The sequence below is a fragment of the Syngnathoides biaculeatus genome, chromosome 9 (assembly GCF_019802595.1).
Source record: "Syngnathoides biaculeatus isolate LvHL_M chromosome 9, ASM1980259v1, whole genome shotgun sequence".
In the NCBI taxonomy this organism is placed as follows: domain Eukaryota; kingdom Metazoa; phylum Chordata; class Actinopteri; order Syngnathiformes; family Syngnathidae; genus Syngnathoides; species Syngnathoides biaculeatus.
This window is the reverse complement of record NC_084648.1, coordinates 30,904,816-30,922,504: the sequence shown is the minus strand read 5'-3', so window position 1 is coordinate 30,922,504 and position 17,689 is coordinate 30,904,816. Positions and strand designations below refer to the sequence as shown.

At 38.4% G+C, this 17,689-nt stretch overlaps 1 protein-coding gene across 2 annotated transcripts in view; it reads left to right on the top strand.

Moving 5' to 3' along the window:
- The window catches only part of helz (helicase with zinc finger), a 130,324-nt gene extending 113,044 nt beyond the window's left edge, over positions 1-17,280 (top strand). For both annotated transcript variants that reach the window (XM_061828683.1, XM_061828684.1), the window contains 9 exons: positions 776-821; positions 1,867-2,054; positions 2,234-2,438; positions 2,555-2,625; positions 6,165-6,663; positions 6,751-7,006; positions 8,715-9,354; positions 13,183-13,474; positions 14,075-17,280. In XM_061828683.1, the coding sequence (XP_061684667.1) occupies positions 776-821; positions 1,867-2,054; positions 2,234-2,438; positions 2,555-2,625; positions 6,165-6,663; positions 6,751-7,006; positions 8,715-9,354; positions 13,183-13,474; positions 14,075-14,442 (2,565 nt within the window). In that variant the 3' untranslated portion in view covers positions 14,443-17,280. The remainder of the gene's footprint in view (positions 1-775; positions 822-1,866; positions 2,055-2,233; positions 2,439-2,554; positions 2,626-6,164; positions 6,664-6,750; positions 7,007-8,714; positions 9,355-13,182; positions 13,475-14,074) is intronic.
- Positions 17,281-17,689: the final 409 nt, after the last annotated feature.

Genomic DNA, 17,689 nt, shown 5'->3' with positions numbered 1-17,689 from the left:
GATATTTGCTAAAAACATCATTCATTTTTTGGTTTTTTAATGTACACAAAGCCCCATATTGATTAAAAAAAAATGAATTGTTTGCAGATTTATTAAACAAAGAAACACTGAAAGATCACACAGCCTTCAGTGTTCGGATCCCTTGCTCAGTATGATTCTCATTTGCTCTGACACGTATTGGACTGTAAGGTCTTACATAGACCAAGGTGTGGCTTTTCTAATAAATTCAAAACAGTATTATCAACCACAGCTGGACTGACAAAGATGCAGAACCATCTCAAGGATGATCAGGAAAACGGGTCTGATATGGCTGTTTGATATTTAAATTTTTCATTTTAAATAAATCTGCAAAATTTCAACAATTTTTTTTCTTTCACTATTGGATGATGTGTGTATATTAATGAGGAAAAAATTAACTTAAACTATTTTAGCAAGTAGCCACACTATAAAAGTTAAAAAAATTAAAATGTTCTGAATACTGTCTGTCACCACTGTATATCCATGGTCATTTAGCGGTCTAACTTCGTCTCAGCTCCAAATTAGATTTTAGATAATTCTGTTGAATAATAGCGCTGCATTTCTCAATAATATTCAAATTAATTGAGTTGCTCTGCTACTGCCCATTTGAATTTCTGCTTCCCCGTCGCTGATGAAATAGTGCTTCAATAGCAATTGTGACTAAATATCCTGTTTATCTTGCAGCAGCCACACAATGCCAGTCATTTGACTGTTATGGAGTCTGGTTGTGATTTTGTAATAAACATTTATCTTTCAGGGCAAACATACCAACCAACCAGAGCACCTTCCACCTGAAGGATATGGTGAGTGTTTGTAGTCTTTTGTTCCATTTTTTTTAAGTGGTTGGTAGAACTTTCACCCAAAAACGTAAGATGATGCCATTTAGGGAGACTAAAGGGCTATAATAAGGGGTTGAATGACTTTTCCAGCTTGAAAAGTGGGTGGTTTCAAAGAAAAGGTGCTCTATCCTGGGTTATTAAACCCATCTACATGTAAACACCACAAAATAAAATCTTCATTGTTTGATCTGAAACCAAATATCTTAAGTATACATGATAAAGGAATTGACCTTGTCATTCCAATAATTTTGGAGGGGGCTTGAGGTGCTGTAAATATTTGAAAATGTATTCCTAAAAGTGTTTGAATATGGCCTTGCCAGAACAAGCTAAAAGCTGTTTATACAGGTTGGTGCAGGTTTGTATGGACCATCAAAACAGCTGCACATATTCACTGTCATATAAATTCATAAATATTCACTTGTTTGAAATTTTGATTAAAAAAATGTCTGATATAGAAAAATAGGGCGCCTATATAGTCTTTTTACACATTTATTACAATTCTATATCAATAGAAAAATCTAAGGAAATTATTATAAATTGAGATGGACCATAGGTATTTTATATTAATTTTTTTCCTCAAATGTTCTTGGTTTTCCACTCTTCGCTTTAACGATGTCCCGAGCTCCATAAATTTCTTCTGCCATGCACAAGTTAAGGATGTGGCAGATATAAATCTTGTCTTGCTGTGTACGCTTAACCAACTCTGCCTTTTTTTGAGGAGCAGCCATTTTTGGAGGGTCCATTTAACAGAACCTGTTTCAACAACAAGGTGCAGGGGCAAAAAACAAATGCAATGTGATTAATACCCAATAAGTATGGAAGACAGATCCATTGCTATTTTTTTAGCAAATGGTTTCAATAGATTTTTGACCATCCCTCCACCTCAGTGTTCATGTGTAACAAAACACTCTTCACAGTAAAGTAAGGTCAATAACATGCATGCAGTCACATCTGTGAAGAATATTTAATCCCAAAGTAAACGGTAATTTCTGCTCCTCTCTCAATGCAGTCCAGCCCAACCCAGCTGTTCTAATGGGAAACCCAATCCAGGCATTTACACCGCCCGTGGCTACTGCCTCAGCTAGCTTGGGCAAGTCACCAAGTCCTGTTCAGAGGATAGACCCTCACACAGGCGCCAGCATCCTTTATGTTCCAGCAGTATATGGTGGAAACATGGTCATGCCCATGCCCCTTCCTGTAAGTTTTAGGCTCATTTTTCTGTTGGTAACATTTTGACAAATGTGTACATGTGCCAGCCAAATTTGTATAATGTAGTTTAATAATTTGAAATGAAATCAAAATAAGACCTAAAACTCATGGTGTGGCTATTTCAGTTTTAGATTTACTCATTATTATATACATTTTTTGTTCTTTAGTTGCCTTGGCCAGGTTATCAGAACCGCTTTGCCGTTGACCCACGCATCATGAGTCACCAGGCAGCCATGGCCTACAATTTCAACCTCTTGCAGGCCCAGAATCGAGGCTCCCCTATTCCTTGCAGTGGAATGGCACATCCCTCCCCACTTGAAGTGGGTCAACCAGGCCCTGACACAGATCTACAGTCAGATGCAGTCAGAAATGGCATGCTTTGATTTTTATTTCACTAGAACACGCAAATCAGCCAAATGTCATTTGCAATCAAGTTGAAAAAGATAAGTGATTATGCTGGTAACACGTTTGTCGTTGACTACTTTTAGGTAAAGTGGAAGGATGTCCAAAGTCGGAGCAGACACCTGAGAGAAAAAACACTGAAATGAAGGATAAACAGGTATAGTGTGCATGAACCTATACTAAACTTATCCTAAGCCGATACACCACAATGCAAAATCTGTCACCGGTAGTTTAGTTTTTATAATTACCTTTTTTTAACAGTGGGCGTTATGCCATTTAAACACTTAGTAGGACATAGGAGGCTTACACTTTTGAATACAGATATGTACGTGAAACGTTAGAGGACCAAGGAACAACTAATTAGGTGGTTCAGTTTTGGTAATCTGAATAAGGCTGCATAATGTTTGTTTTTTTTGTTGTTGTTGTTTTTTTGCCATGTATACTGAGGAAAATGTGTATTTGAACACTACGATTTTGCAAGTTCTCCCACTTCAAAATCATGGAGTCTGACATTTTCATTTTAGGTGCATGTCCACGTTGAAAGAAATAATCTTAAAAGAAATCTGAAATCACAATGTATGATTTTTTTTTTTTTTTTTTTTTTTAATTCGTATATTACTGCTGCAAATAAGTATCTGAACACCTGCCAATAAACAATAATTCCGGCCCTCAAGGACTAAAAAGTCAACATAGACCAACTATTATTCTGAATTAGAAGCACTTGTTTGAGATCATTAGCTGCATAAAGACACCGGTCCACCCCACAGAATCAGTAAGACTCCCAACGACTAACATGGGTCAGACCAAAGAGCTTTCCAAAGACACCAGCTACAAAATTATGGACTTCCACAAGGCTGGGAAGGGCTACGGGGCAATTGTCAAGCTGCTTGGTGAAAAAAGATCAAATGTTGGAGCGATTATTAAAAAATAGAAGAAGCTAAACATGACTTTCAATTTCCCTTGGACGGGGGCTCCATCCAAGATCGCGGAATACCAATGATCCTAAGAAAGGTGAGGAATCATCCCAGAACTAAATGGGAGGTGCTGGCACCACTGTTTCAAAGGTTATTGTGGGTAAATACTAAGACGTCAAGTTATAAAAACATGCATGGCACGGAAAAAAAAACTGGTTACCAGCGAATCGCAGGGCACATAGAGACAGACAAAGAGTCACACTCATAATCACACTTAGGGGCGAATTAGAGTGTTCAATTTGTGTGTTTTTGGGATGGAGGAGGAAACCAAAGTACCCGGAGAAAAACCCACGCAAGTACAGGGAAAACATGCAAACTCCATACTGGCGAGGCCGGGATTGAACCCTGGTCCTCAGAACTGTTAGGCCAACACTTTACAGCTGTTCCTCCGTGCCGCAATATGCTGATTAGCTGTGGATATTTTTATCTATTTTATCTTATTTTTGTTTATTTTATTTATTTTTAATCATTGACAAAGAATTTTGGTTAAAATATACATGACTATCACTAGCTAATACAGCCATATACAGTGCAATGATTTCATGGGAGTCCAATGCAAATGTAATCCAAACAATAAGATATTTTACCCTTGTATGGGAAAATTTATAAACAGTAACTAGTATTAAGGAAGAATAACTTTAGTAAAACAATCAGCAGTGAACTTCCAGGCAAAACTTAACTGACTGGCTAAGTTGATCGATCGCATTATAATTTGAAAAACTGATAATTGTGCAACTTTGCAAAACAAATTAGAAATACATTGGGAAAAGAACACCCATTCTTTAAATGTATAAACATATGCATAAATGTTTTTTTCCGGACTTAAATTCTGCCACAGCTTTGGAATTCATTGAGAGCAAATGTTGGTGGTCCACTGAAATACACTTCATGCATAAATAGTACAGAAAAAAAAAAGTTTAATGGTAAAGAAATAAACAGCTTCATGAAACTCGTGATTTACACAGTTTAGGTGTTACCCTTTCAATTTTGGGCCAATGAGTAGATAGATGATCCTAACCACTCATGAAACCCATTCTTTAGACAACCATAATCCCGATGAAAACATGCAATAGTTGTGAAATTTTCACGCATTCATATCTGCAAAGATATCTTTCATTTCACTCATTACAAACAAAGTGTGAAAAAGTGAGTTTATGAAGGTAGCAAAGCAAGTAAATCTGTCAATCTAGCCAATATATACATACTCTTTTTATTGCATAGACATATGACGATACATTATGTGCAATATTGAAAAGCCCAGACTCTGTTATATAGAAAAACAAACTCACATTAAAATAAAGTGCAATAATTTCAGTAGTTTTTTGGGAGTATGTTTTCAAATAAATTGGTCTGTCTTGCGAGTAAATAATTTTGAAAATAGTGTGACCAATCATGAATCCTACTTTGTCGTGGTGGTACTCTGATGCAATCATTTTTCATGTATGTCAATCAGTTGGTTTTGGTAATGCTCATAATTAAGTGGTTTAGTAAGTTAGCCTTTAGTATGAATTAGTCATCAACTTTTGACTGATTTCACTGGGGTTTTGGTAAATAAGCATAGCTGCTTGGAGGCAATCCATGAGGGCAACAAATTACCAGGTTAATCCAGGCAGATTTGCTTTTGAGTGAATCCTCTAGATCAATGGGTCACATCTGCTGGAGAAATATCTCTGTAACTTCATCATAAAATGGATCTCTTGTCCAGCGCTTTAAATTTTTCTATACCCCTATTTGACCATGATGTTAATCGTTTAACAGCCCAGTTTTCAATTGTATGCTTCATAGAGGAAGCATACTACTACTGTTCCACTCAAGAATATGCCATTGTGTACAAACACAGTAACATTTGCACCACACATCAGTCAGTTCTTCATCACGTTTTGCGAGCCATGAATGTTTGCCATTGTATGTTTGAAGGAGGCTTTGGTTTCACATGCATTTGATTCAATTTGTTTTATCATTACCGTGATTTCTTGTGTATAATGCACAAAATTTTCCAAAAATATTTTCAAAAACTTAATAGAGCGCATTATACATAGGTATAGATTAAGAGTAAAAACAAAATCACATTCTATAATGGTAAACAGGTACATTGGGTGGTAAAAAAGTTATACAGTTACATCTCAATATGATATTCGATGTCTGTTACACAATTATATGTATTACGGCAGTGTGCGCCGCCAACCTGAGATTCCTGACCTGCCTGTTCGAGTTTGCCATTTTACGATCGTTAGCGTAACATATTTGTTGCTACTGCAAAAACATGGAAACTGCTGGCCGTGAGTTTGTTTTAATTTAAACTAAAACAAAAAATGTAGAATACAAGGGCTAGTTATGCAGCCGCATTTAAAATAAAAGTGTCATCATTGCTGCCGAAGAAGTGGGCAACCGCGAAGCAGCGCAGCAGTTCAAAGTGGCTGAATCGAGAGTGAGATTATGGAGGAAGACGAAGGAGAAAAAAAAAACATCAAAAAGCACATGGAAGAGTTTTTAGATCTGGGAGAATTCTGCAGTTTCTAGAGATTGAGGAAGAGTATGGCGTCAGGTCACTATCAAAGCAACGAGAGCTCAAACTACTTAGAAATTAGTGTAATGGGCGCATCAAAAAGAAGTGGGAGGGCACACACAATTAAAATGCTCGTGCGGTAAAATGCCCAAGGCTGCCTTACCGCATTGCATTGTTTTACTCCTTGTTGTTCAAATGTTTTCTTGCTTTTTACAGGTCGATTTTGACACAGTTCGAAGTCTGGAATCACAGACGGATGGGTTAGCTGGTTTTCCTAATGCATTGCTCCACCGGAAAGACTCCTCGACTGCTCAAAGAGCACTCAATTATCACCTGGCACCACCCAACCCTGCCTTCTCCACACATCCTGCCAGTGGAAGAGCCCTCCCCCAGCAGTGTCCAGTCTCAAGGCTGCCTTATCGGGTCAACCAGCCACCTCATCCAGCGATGGTCCAACACAGTCAACAGCTCAGTCCTGCTTTCCCTAGTGGAGCCCACAGTGCATCTTTCTTTAGTGCTCACATTGCCCCACAAAGGGGGATTCAGTCTCCCACTTTAGATTTACCAGAATCTGGAAGTGTTGAAGAGATAGGTAGTTCCATTAGGACTCCAATGACCCACTTGGGGGGTCACCATCCAAATCTGTCACAACACAACAATAGAGTCAATAACTTTGGGGAGGATAGACAAGACACAATGCAGACAGATGGTCTTGGTGAGTTGTCTTGAAAGTATTTTCCTTTACCTCAGCCATACACTATGCAAATGCAGTCATTTTAGAGTTAATGTCATGACTTTTTAGATCTTCGGCGGCCCTTGGCTCTTGAGGTCCTTAACCAGCAACAGCAGGCTGCCAGGCTAGGCCAGTGGAATGAAGCAGCTGGTCCTTTCCTCCCGGGCGGTGTTGCTTTCTCTTTGCCACAACAAATTCCCCACCTAGCTCAGCCAGGAATGACTCGCTTTTCCCATCAGCTGCTCCGTGCAGCGAACTGGGGGCTTGGTGCCAACATGGAGGATGAAGCTGGTTCAACTGCTTCCACTGGCCCACCGTTCAACAGGTTAGACCATGCCTAATGTAGTGTTCAAAATAGCAGTCCAATGTGATTAACCAGATGAATCCACATATTCAGTATATTTTTTTTATTGCTACATGTCAAACAAGTTACCAGTAGGCGTAGTAAATTCTCAGAAAACTTTAAAAAACGCAAATCTATTTTGTACAAACTTTTTTGTTTCTAGGTTCACCAATCCTTTGAATCACTAAACTAATATTTAGTTGTATGACCACAGTTTTTTTTTTGTTTTTTTTTTTTTTTAAATATATAACTGCTTCACATCTGTATAGCAAGGGGTCAACCAATTTGTGGCATCTTTCAGCTGTTATTCCACTCCCAACATTCCTTAACGACATTCAACAATTCATTTACATTTCTTGGTTTTGCTTCAGAAACAGCTGTTTTGATGACCTCACAAGTTCTCGATTGGATTATGGCTCAGGGGTTGGTCTGGCCACTCTATGACATTAACTTTGCTGGTTCGGAACAAGACCTTGCATATTTATTAGTGTGTTTGAAGTCATTCTTTTGTTTCATTTCAAGGGCATGTGCTCTTCAGCATAAGGAAGGCAACATGACCTCTTCAAGTATTTTGACATATGCATTCGGATCCAGGATCTCTGGTATGCGATAAATGGGGGCAACACCATAGTAGAAGAAACATGCCCATATCATGCTACGTGCATCACCATGCTTCACTGTCTTTACTGTGTACTGAGTTTGGGGGTCATATCACAAACTGTCTGCAGCCCCTGGACACAAAAAGAACAATTTTACTCTCATTCCTCCATTTCTCCTTAGCCAAGTTGATGTTCTTTGGCAAATCGTCGCCTCTTCTCCACGTCATGTCATTGTTTTTTTTTTTTTTTTTTTTTTCTAAACAGAGGGACTTTGCAGGGGTTTTTGTAAATTGATTAGCTTCACACAGACATCTTCTCACTGTCACAGTACTTACAGGTAGCTCCAGACTGTCTTTACTCATCCTGAAGTTGATCATTGGCTGAGCCTTTGCCATTCTGATTATTCTGCCATCCATTGATGGTTATCTTCTGTTTTCTGTCACGTGTCTGGTTTTGCTCTCCATTTCAAGGCGTTACTGATCATTTTAGCTGAACAGCCTATAATTCGTTGCACCTCTGTATAAGGTTTCCCCTCTCCAATCAAACTTTTAATCAAAGTACACTGTTCTTCTGAACAATGTATTGAACGAGCAATTTTTTTCGGGGTTTCAAAAGGAGAAATGCATGTTCAACCGGTGCTGGCTCCAACCTTAAATAGGGGGCACCTGATTCACATCTGTTTTTCACTAAATTGATGACCTCACTGATTGAATGCCAGACAGCTATTTTTTTTAACACACCCCTTTCAACAAATTGCCGAATTGCACAACCTTAAGAGTGTGTATATCAGGAATGCTGGGTCTTGCTGTTTTTCTGAGAATCTACTGCACCTACTAGTAACTTGTTTGACGTAGCAAGAAAAATATCCTGAAAATGTGGATTAATCAGGTTAGTCACATTGGACTGCATTATTTTGAACAGTACTATACAAGAAATAAAGTATTTTAAAATACTGACTTGATTTGTCGATGACTATTTCTATCCATGACTTGATTTAACGGCGACTTTATTTCTATTATTTACCCCTTTTGTGTCCAATTTTCTTGCTTTTAACGGTGTCAAGATTTGGTCTGAACAAGTTTACTTTTCAGATACACAGGCCTCCTGAGAGAGATCCCCCTGCAGGAGCCACCTGAAACTAGGGAAGCGACTGAAATTCAACCCCCTCCTCAATCTCGCCTCCTCCAGTATCGCCAGTCCCGTGCCTCAGGTGACCCTTCATCTTCTTTAGCTGCCACGTCAAATCACACTGGGCCTTTTTCTTCCGGGCCTTACCCCCATGAAAGCGGGCGTGATCAGCTCAATAACAACATTCTCAACAACGCAGTTCTGCAGCAGCAGCATCCCGTTGGTAATTCCCCTTACAATAGCAGTTGCTATCGACATCAGGCACCGGCCCACCCTGGCAGCCCCCCTCCATCCCAGGTCAAGTTCCTTCTGCAGGAGGCCCAGTGGTCCCAAAGTGGAGGTGCATCTGTGAGCCCACCGCAGCAGAACCACCTGCTAGGGAACCAGCCCCATCGCCTTCCGTATGGACTTCCCGTCATGTCTCAACCCAGCAGGCAGGAGCAAGTGCATTTAATGCAGCTTCACCATCAGCAGCAACATCAACAACATCAGCAGCAGCAGCAGCAGCAACTATCTCAGCAAAGTCAAGGTCAAGACCAGGAGTCCTACCACTCCTTGTCACCCAGAACATCTCCAGCCACTGCCCTGCACAGTGTAGATGAGGTAGATGCCAAACATTTAATTGATTTGGTGTGTGCCATTTTCATCAATATTCATTGAAGATAGCGTGTCATGTATTGATTGTGAAGTGGTTATGGTTGGAGCTCCCTTTCCACTTTTTGGGTGGAGACATTTAAACATTCAATGAGGGGGATTTTCAATATGCCAATTATATGATATGCAGTCCCCTCCAATAACTACTGGAACAGTAAGGTCAATTCCTTTTTTTGTTGTTGTTGTATGCTGAAGACATTGGGGTTTCAGATAAAAAGATGAATGAAACAAAAGTTCTGAATTCCTGTTTTGGTTTCATAGTATTTACATCTAGATGTGGTAAACAATTTAGGACTGAGTACCTTTGAAACCCAAATGTCTCCAGTATTATGGTTGGGCACTTCGTGTGGAACATCGGTCAAGTCAAATTGGATGAATGAAAAATACATCTATGCCAACATTGAGGCAGCTACCGAGATAAAACTGTAGGTTGCGCATTTGGACTGATGGTTTTTAGTGTTACGTCTTCAACGCAAGAGCCGATGACGGGGGGGGGAAAAGGAACACTGAGCTAAAACCCCACCAAAGGAAAACTGGTAACATCACATAAAAATGCATTCAGACGAAAAGTTCACGCAAACGTTTCATAAACACCAATCTCATATCTCAGCGGTTGGTGTGTAAAGGAATGAATGTTTTAGTATTTGATTCCGGATATTACTCTTTCTCTTGCTGTCTACATTTACTTTTATTTTCAAAATACACCAGTGTTGCGTGAAATTATTTAGTGCCAAAATGCTGAATTCCGGTGCATACCCTTCAAAATAAAAGGCTACCATCTTAAAACTGGAATTTCTTTTGACGTTATAAAACTTCACAAATAACTATTATAACAAAGCTGTTCGAACTTTTTGATGAAACTAGTATTATTGTCAATTGGGTTCCACACACACTCTCTTTTAGTTTTTGTTTTTGATATTGATAATGGTTATGAAGAATCCAGAGTCAAATGTTAATTTTAGTCAATGTTGCAGGCAAATGGATGGAAAATGGTGGATGTTTTTTTATTTAAAGCATGTAAACTTTGAACCACCCCCCTAAAAGAACCGAAACCCGAGAATCGAAATGAGGAGCAAAATTCGGGACAGCAATTGCTCAAATTTATTGATGCTCATACCTGTATAGTCGACAACAAAAACAGAAGGGAATGCACCTTGCTGTTCCAATAGGTTTTGGGGGCGTGTATGTAAATTTTAAAAGTGACAGATTGAAAACTTGTTCACTGATTCACAACAACCAATCGCGATTCGTTACACCAAATGACAGATCCTAATCTATTGAAAGAGTTCAAAAAACAATGTTCTAACCAACAAAACTTCAGAAACATTTAAGAAATGTTTACTAAACATGACACATCTTTTATATTTGTTTTAATCAATAAACTAACTTATCTATAACAGTCTAGTCCAGGCAACCGAACTTGGACCAGTTTCTGGCTGAGGTTCTGCAATAGAAATTTTTCATTAAGGTTCAATGGGCACTTAAAAAAACAACAACAAAAAAAGTTTTTCATTGATTTGTTAAACACGCTTTAATTGAAGACTGTAAATTGCCCATAGGTGTGATTATGAGTGTGAATGTTTTTTTTTATGTGCCCTGCGATTGGCTACCAACCACTTCAGGGTGTAACCAGCCTCCTGCCCAAAGATAGCTGGGATAGACTCCAGCACTCTTGCGACTCTTGTGAGGATAAGCGGCTCAGATGGATGGATTTGTTAAACAGCAGCATGCCAGCCTAAATCCCGGCCCCACCTGTGTGGAGTTTGCATGTTCTCCCCGTGCCTGCGTGGGTTTTCTCCGGGCACTCCGGTTTCATCCCACATCCCCATAATGTGCTTTGTAGGTTGAAGACTAAATTGCCGGTAGGTGTGAATGTGAGTGCAAATAGTTATATCTGCTCTGCAATTACCCAGTAACCAGTTCAGGGTGTACCTCACCTCCCACTGAAGATATCTGGGAGTGGCTTCAGTACGTCCGCAATCCTTGTGAGGATAAGTGGTACAGAAATTGGATGGACGGATTTGTTAAGCACTTATAGTTAATAGTAAGAATTAACTGGAGACCTCTAATCCCAGGTGTTTTTTAACTTTGCTCTGTCTGAGGTTCTCAGACCAGTCTGATGTTGCTGACTTGAGTTCTGCAATTTAAAAAAAAAAAAAAAAATCTAAATTTTTCTTGTAATTCTCAGTATTATTATTTGTGGCCAGATGAACAAGTTGTTTTCACCTGAATCCCTCCAACATCAACAGTCACTAACAATCTTGCCAGTCTGGTCTTGAAGAGGCTGCATCTTCAACAGTACTGCCCCTTGAGGCGACTTATACAGTGTTAGCCTAACTGTCATTTATTGCTCTAAGATCTTTGAAAGAGAGTTTGGGATGATGATGTAACAGTGATTTGTTTTTTTGGTAAACATTAAAGGCTTTGATGTGGACTGCAGGGGGCAGTTTTAATCAATAACAGGAATGAGCTTTTTTTTCTCAAATTAGAGGTTGAACATGATTTTGAAATGGTCACAGTATGCTATAGCAATGCCAAATTGAATGAAACAGTTTTATAATCTAGATCAGTTGACGTTCAATTTTTTATTTTCTCTAAGTTATTGTGGAGAGGAGACGATGTCTTCCTTTTCTCCTAGTAAAGTACTGTCTCTTTAGTGCAGGGTCATCTTTGACATGCTCCCTGTGGTGAGCACCTTTCCTTTCCTGATAGTGGTATATGGTAAAACAGATTTAAAAATTATGAAAAAAGACATTACACTATAACTTAATGTAAAACTGCCAGTCAAAAGTCATGCTCCATTTTATTTTTATAATGCAGAGATCTGTTGTCACTGAAATATTTGTGAAATGAAGAAAATAGATTTCAAGTAACTTATAGGTATCAATTCAATAAATAAGGTGTAAAACCCTGCCACTACAACATTTATGTGATTGAAAACAACCTGCAACCACGTGAAATTTTGTTGGTTCCATTTTTAAGTGCCTTCAAATCTTACACAGGATTAGTCATCTGAACAACAAAAAAGGTCGCTTTCCACAAAAGATTACAACACCACAACGTTCAAATGTGGAAAGAACACACTGTTAAAGTTTGATTGTGAGCGACAGACCTGCTTGCTGCTTTCTTCTATCATTCTTCGGCAATGGTGAAGCAACTTCATGTCTTTGAGTGGATCTGAACATGAAAATCCCAAAATGGTCATTTATTGATGGCCACATCATCATCAGAACAACGTTCGTTTGTATGTGATCATTGAAGCATAACTGTCAATGCTTTGTACTTTTATACACTGATGCCAAACAATTTTTAAAAATTCCCAAAAAAGAATAAAATAAATGGAAACACGTTGCAGTAGTTCCAAAGATTTCATGCTCAGACAGTTGCATGGCCTTATATTTTGACGTGTTAACGCAAAATAAAAATATTTTTTTTTTTTAGAAATGTTGAAATCGGTCCATATATAGGAGAGATATGTGTGTGTGATAGTTTTTGCATTTAATCCTATTATAACAAAAATCCATTTAAATAGAAAATCTAGGCATCGTGTCAGTAATTCTTGTTTTTGAAATTACGTTTTATTCTGGAACTTTTTTTTTCTAAAATTTTTAAAATTCGTCAAAGCATGTTGTTTCTAAATCCTCTCCCCATTACAAATTAGAGGAAACTAAAAGAATGTAATTTGTTTGGATTACTGATTGGGCTAAACAAAGGTATACTTGAGAACATTCCATTAAAGGTGTTTCTAATCTTTTCCATCTGCTTTCATGTATCTAGTATGAACCCAGAGGTCCAGGTCGGCCCCTCTATCAGCGCCGTATTTCCACCAGCTACCCCGATCAACCTTCTCTTGCCAATAGCCACAATGCCACATCCCAGCAGTCTCAAGCCTGTGCAGGAGACAGAAATCAGGACCAACCCAATCCAAACATGCAGCAGCACCCACACCCCCCCTATGGCTACCCCTCACATGATCTCGCATGGCCCAGTAATAGTGGTGGTCCAGGTCCGTTCCAGAACATTCCATGTAATGGAGGCGGGACCATCGCTCATCATCGAGAACTTCTAGGTAGGCAAAGTTAAAATGATTTCACAGGTGTTGTTTTCATGTAAAGAGTACAGTTGGAAGCTCAGAAGGACACAGTTGCCCACAAAGTTTAGATCATTTGGTTTTGACCTAGTTCGTGATTTAAGCAATTCAAAATAATTCATGAATAAGTTGACACCAAACAAACGTTTTTCTACAACGTCATAAATAGCAGCGTAGGTGCCTTAAATATCACTTTGGGGTACAAGCAAAATGGTTGAACGTAAATGTCTTAACTTTTGGACATCAAACTCAGGTATGTGACATCAGCACATCACGGGCTTTCAGTGTGCTTCATTTGAACATATTTCAGCCACAAACAAAGGATTAACTCTGCATCCATTTTTTTTTTTTCTCATTTTCCAAAAGACTGACAGTGGTAACACCTGAGCAGGTTAAGAGTAGACATTGTGCAAAATACATTGTAAAGTAAAGACAGGTGGTGTCCAAGCACATTTGCCCATTTTTGTGATTGACCAAGCAGAGTTGTTTCTGTTAAGCAATGCTTGCTGTTTTCGTTCTGGTAGAATTAAATGAGTATATCAAGCTATCACTGAATAATTTTGTTTGTGTGTTTTAAAGCTTCTAAGGCCCTCCATCAAATTGAAGAGAATGTGAAGGCGGAGTCTCCGGCAGCACAGCAGCAGACACACACACCCCACGCGCTCAACTCCCTTCAGCACCTCGGACAGTTCCCTCCCCTCATGCCCAACAATAACAACAAGCAGCCGCAGCAGCCACAACAGGTTCTCGCAGAGCCCGTTCAGGCAGCTCCCAATCTAAACAAAGCACCCACTATGTCCTATGCCAGTGCTCTCCGCGCTCCGCCCAAACCACGAGCCATCCGCCCCGAGCAGGCCAAAAAGAACAGCGACCCACTCTCACTCCTCCAGGAGCTCAGTATAGGAAGTTCAGATGGTAGCAATGGCTACTATTCCTATTTCAAATGAGTGACACCCAGTACCCCATATTGTGTACATGCTAAAATATAAAAGTAAAAAAAAAATCTTGTCTCAGAAAAATCCCCCCCCCCAAAAAAAAAAAAAAAAAAGTTGTGCAGAGTTCATTTACATATTGTTTCTGTCAGTAGATTTGTTTTTTGCATTTGTTCCACTTTAAGCCTTTTATTTGTAACAGTTTCTCCTGTTTCACATATCCGTGAAGAAAACACGTATATATAATGAATTCATTACCGGTGTGTGTATGTATGTATATATATATATATATATATATATATATATATATATATATATACACACATACATAGTCATTATGTATATATGAACATATATACTTATATTATCTGCAATTGTATATGTACGTAATGCTAAGAAAAGGAAAAAAAAAGTATTGAAAAATTTTACTGAAAATTTGGTTGGCCACTTAGCTTTGCTGCATCTTTACTTTCAGATTGAAGTTGGTTTTGCTAGTTACTAAACACACGTGTTGGCATTTCCGTCAAGTTTTTCCACTTTTTTTTTTTTTTTTTTTTGGTACTATATTTGTGGCAGTGCTCAAAAGCTAAGTGGTCAGTTGACACAGAATATACATGAAGTGTATAGAAGTAGATCAACCATTTCTTCTAATCTGTACATTAAAGAAAATAAATGACTGAATTGTATGCCACAGACAAGTCCTTAAATTATTATAGACCCTGATTTTAAACATGATGGACACTCTAGATAACCCGCTAACCCAAATAGTCCACATTTGGCTTTTTGAAACATTACATACATACGGTATATGGATGGTTTTCCCACCATTATTATAGCTCATTTTGATCTTAATGTGGTGTCATCATATGAGACTATTCTCTTAATAAGTAAATGATACAGATCGTGCTTTTACATTTTACTTTTTATTCATTAGCTAAAATACACTTTTCCCCTTCCAGTACCCTCTCACTGCTCCTGTTGTTGCCAATTTTGATCTTTTTTATTCCTGCAAAAAAATGTGAGCTGTGACAGTTCTATTGGCGCTCAACAAGACCAATGAATTATAACTTAGAACGGTGAAATGAAATTTATTAGTTGAAGGACAAGAAGGTCTGGTGATTTAGAAAATGGCAGTACTGTGATGGTTTGTGAATGTGAACTGAGGGCCTTTGAAGCCAGAGTACCGTGGCATTAAGGGAACGTGGAGATGGTCAAACACATCGACCCTTGTGAGAATAAATGGCTTGGAAAATGGACAGATGGGTTGTTCCTTTTTGTTTGAGTAAACATGCTGACATTTGTGAACAAAATGTGAATTGGTTCTGAGTGAGATCTGATTGTAGCATGTACGCTTCATGATATTTTCCCTATAAGACAATCTACTAACAATGTGAATATGAAATCCTTAATCAGTTTTATTATGCTTTTCATTCGCTTGATATTGGTTAATAGATACAATAGGTCAATCATTAAAATGATTGTTGGAAATTTTTTTTTTTTCATTTTGCCATTTTTGGAGGGGGTTTCAGGGGGGTTTTGGCTTCCTAGTGAGACTGCTAGCTAGTCCACTAAAGGAGATCGCTGCTAGTTTTTAACAACTAAAACTTTTTTTTGGGTTCAATAAGACTTAAAAGCTGGAAGCGGCAACTAATTTGTGTCCACTGTTCCCTCTGGCTCAAACTTGTAACATCATACCGCTGTACCATGATTTCTCATACAGTAGTTTAACATCTTCAAATGTGAAAAAGGACTTCCTCCTCCACGTGGTGTCATTTGCATCGTATCACCAACGTCCCGATTCTTGTCACAGTATAAAAGCGTGCAATGAACAAATACTTGTAAATATGCATTTTGTATGTATTTACAAACCCTAAATTTGTGGAGCACCTCGATTTTTGCAGATGCTATTCAAACAGGTATGACCTTTGCCATTTCACCCAAACAATTTAGTCAAAATGTGAAAATCCATTTGGTAGTTGAGCCCCCCCACTGTACAATACTTTTATTTATGTTGTGTGACTACAACGTTCGTGCCACTTCGCAGCTATACTTTTTTTTTTTTTTGCCCTTGGATGGTCATGTTTTTGTTTGATCTTCAATTTGCTTTTATTTGTATCAATTGTGGGTAGGAAAATGATTCTTGTTCAACCCTTACATTGTCAAAATTTCTTGCCGTATTTGATGTGTACAATGTGTCATAAGCCAGCTATTCTATTTTACTAACGTCATTCACCAATGTATCGGTCATGTATGTTTGTGTCTTTCAAGCAGGGCTCAAGCTAAGGTTGCTCCCTGGTGTGTCTGCTGAACCTCATTGGCTAAACTTGTGCAATAGTCCTATTACTTCGCTGCCTCTACTGCTCCAATTGTATTTTTTTTTTTTTTTTTGGGCAGAAGACATTGAGCGAAAGACTATTAAAGGGATTTTTTCTTTATCTTTACGTTCCCATTCTTTAAAGTACACTCCAATTACTGCTTGGATGGAAATGTTTTCGCCACCATTTAAGTCTGGGTTTTTTTTTTTTTTTTTTGCCTTTTTCGATTAACCCAATAGTCGAGCAATTTGTGAGCAGCGCGAGGGGAGCAACTTCAGCACAGCCAGTAGAGATAGATCAGTATGTCCATCTTTTTGTCATTCCCTTGCGCTCATCTATTGTTCCCAGCAGTGAATCTTCTCTGGCACGTCCATCCACCCTCTTAGCCCCGTTGGCTAATCCCATGTGGGTACAAAGTACTGAAGACATCTTTTACCCATCTCCATTTCAACTGATGGTGGTTATAATAAAGGATTTAGACTGTGTTTTAAAGGTTATTTACTTTGTTTCTCTATTAAAGTGTTTTTATTGAAACTTGCTTGATTTTGTTTTGTTTTTAAATGACAATATGGATATACATCTCTATCTAATCTTACCACTCCTAATGTACAACTACTGCATTTGGCCAAAGTGCTCTAATTTAAATGTAAATATGATCTAGCTTGTGAGTTATAAATGATACATTCTGCATTGTGATTGGCAAACGTTTGTTAGCAGTAAAATAGTTTTGACTAAGTATTTGTCTGATTGTCATCAACTGTATTGAGCCCTAAATGGTTATGAAATCAATTACAGTATGTAATAAATCTTAAACATTGCTATAGCCCTCACTGATAAATATGTACTTCCATGCGTTGAAATTTTCAGAAACAAAAGATACTAGCTGGGTTACTCTCAGCATTCCAAGCACTATTAATTTGATATCATTCCCAGATCAACACAAATAC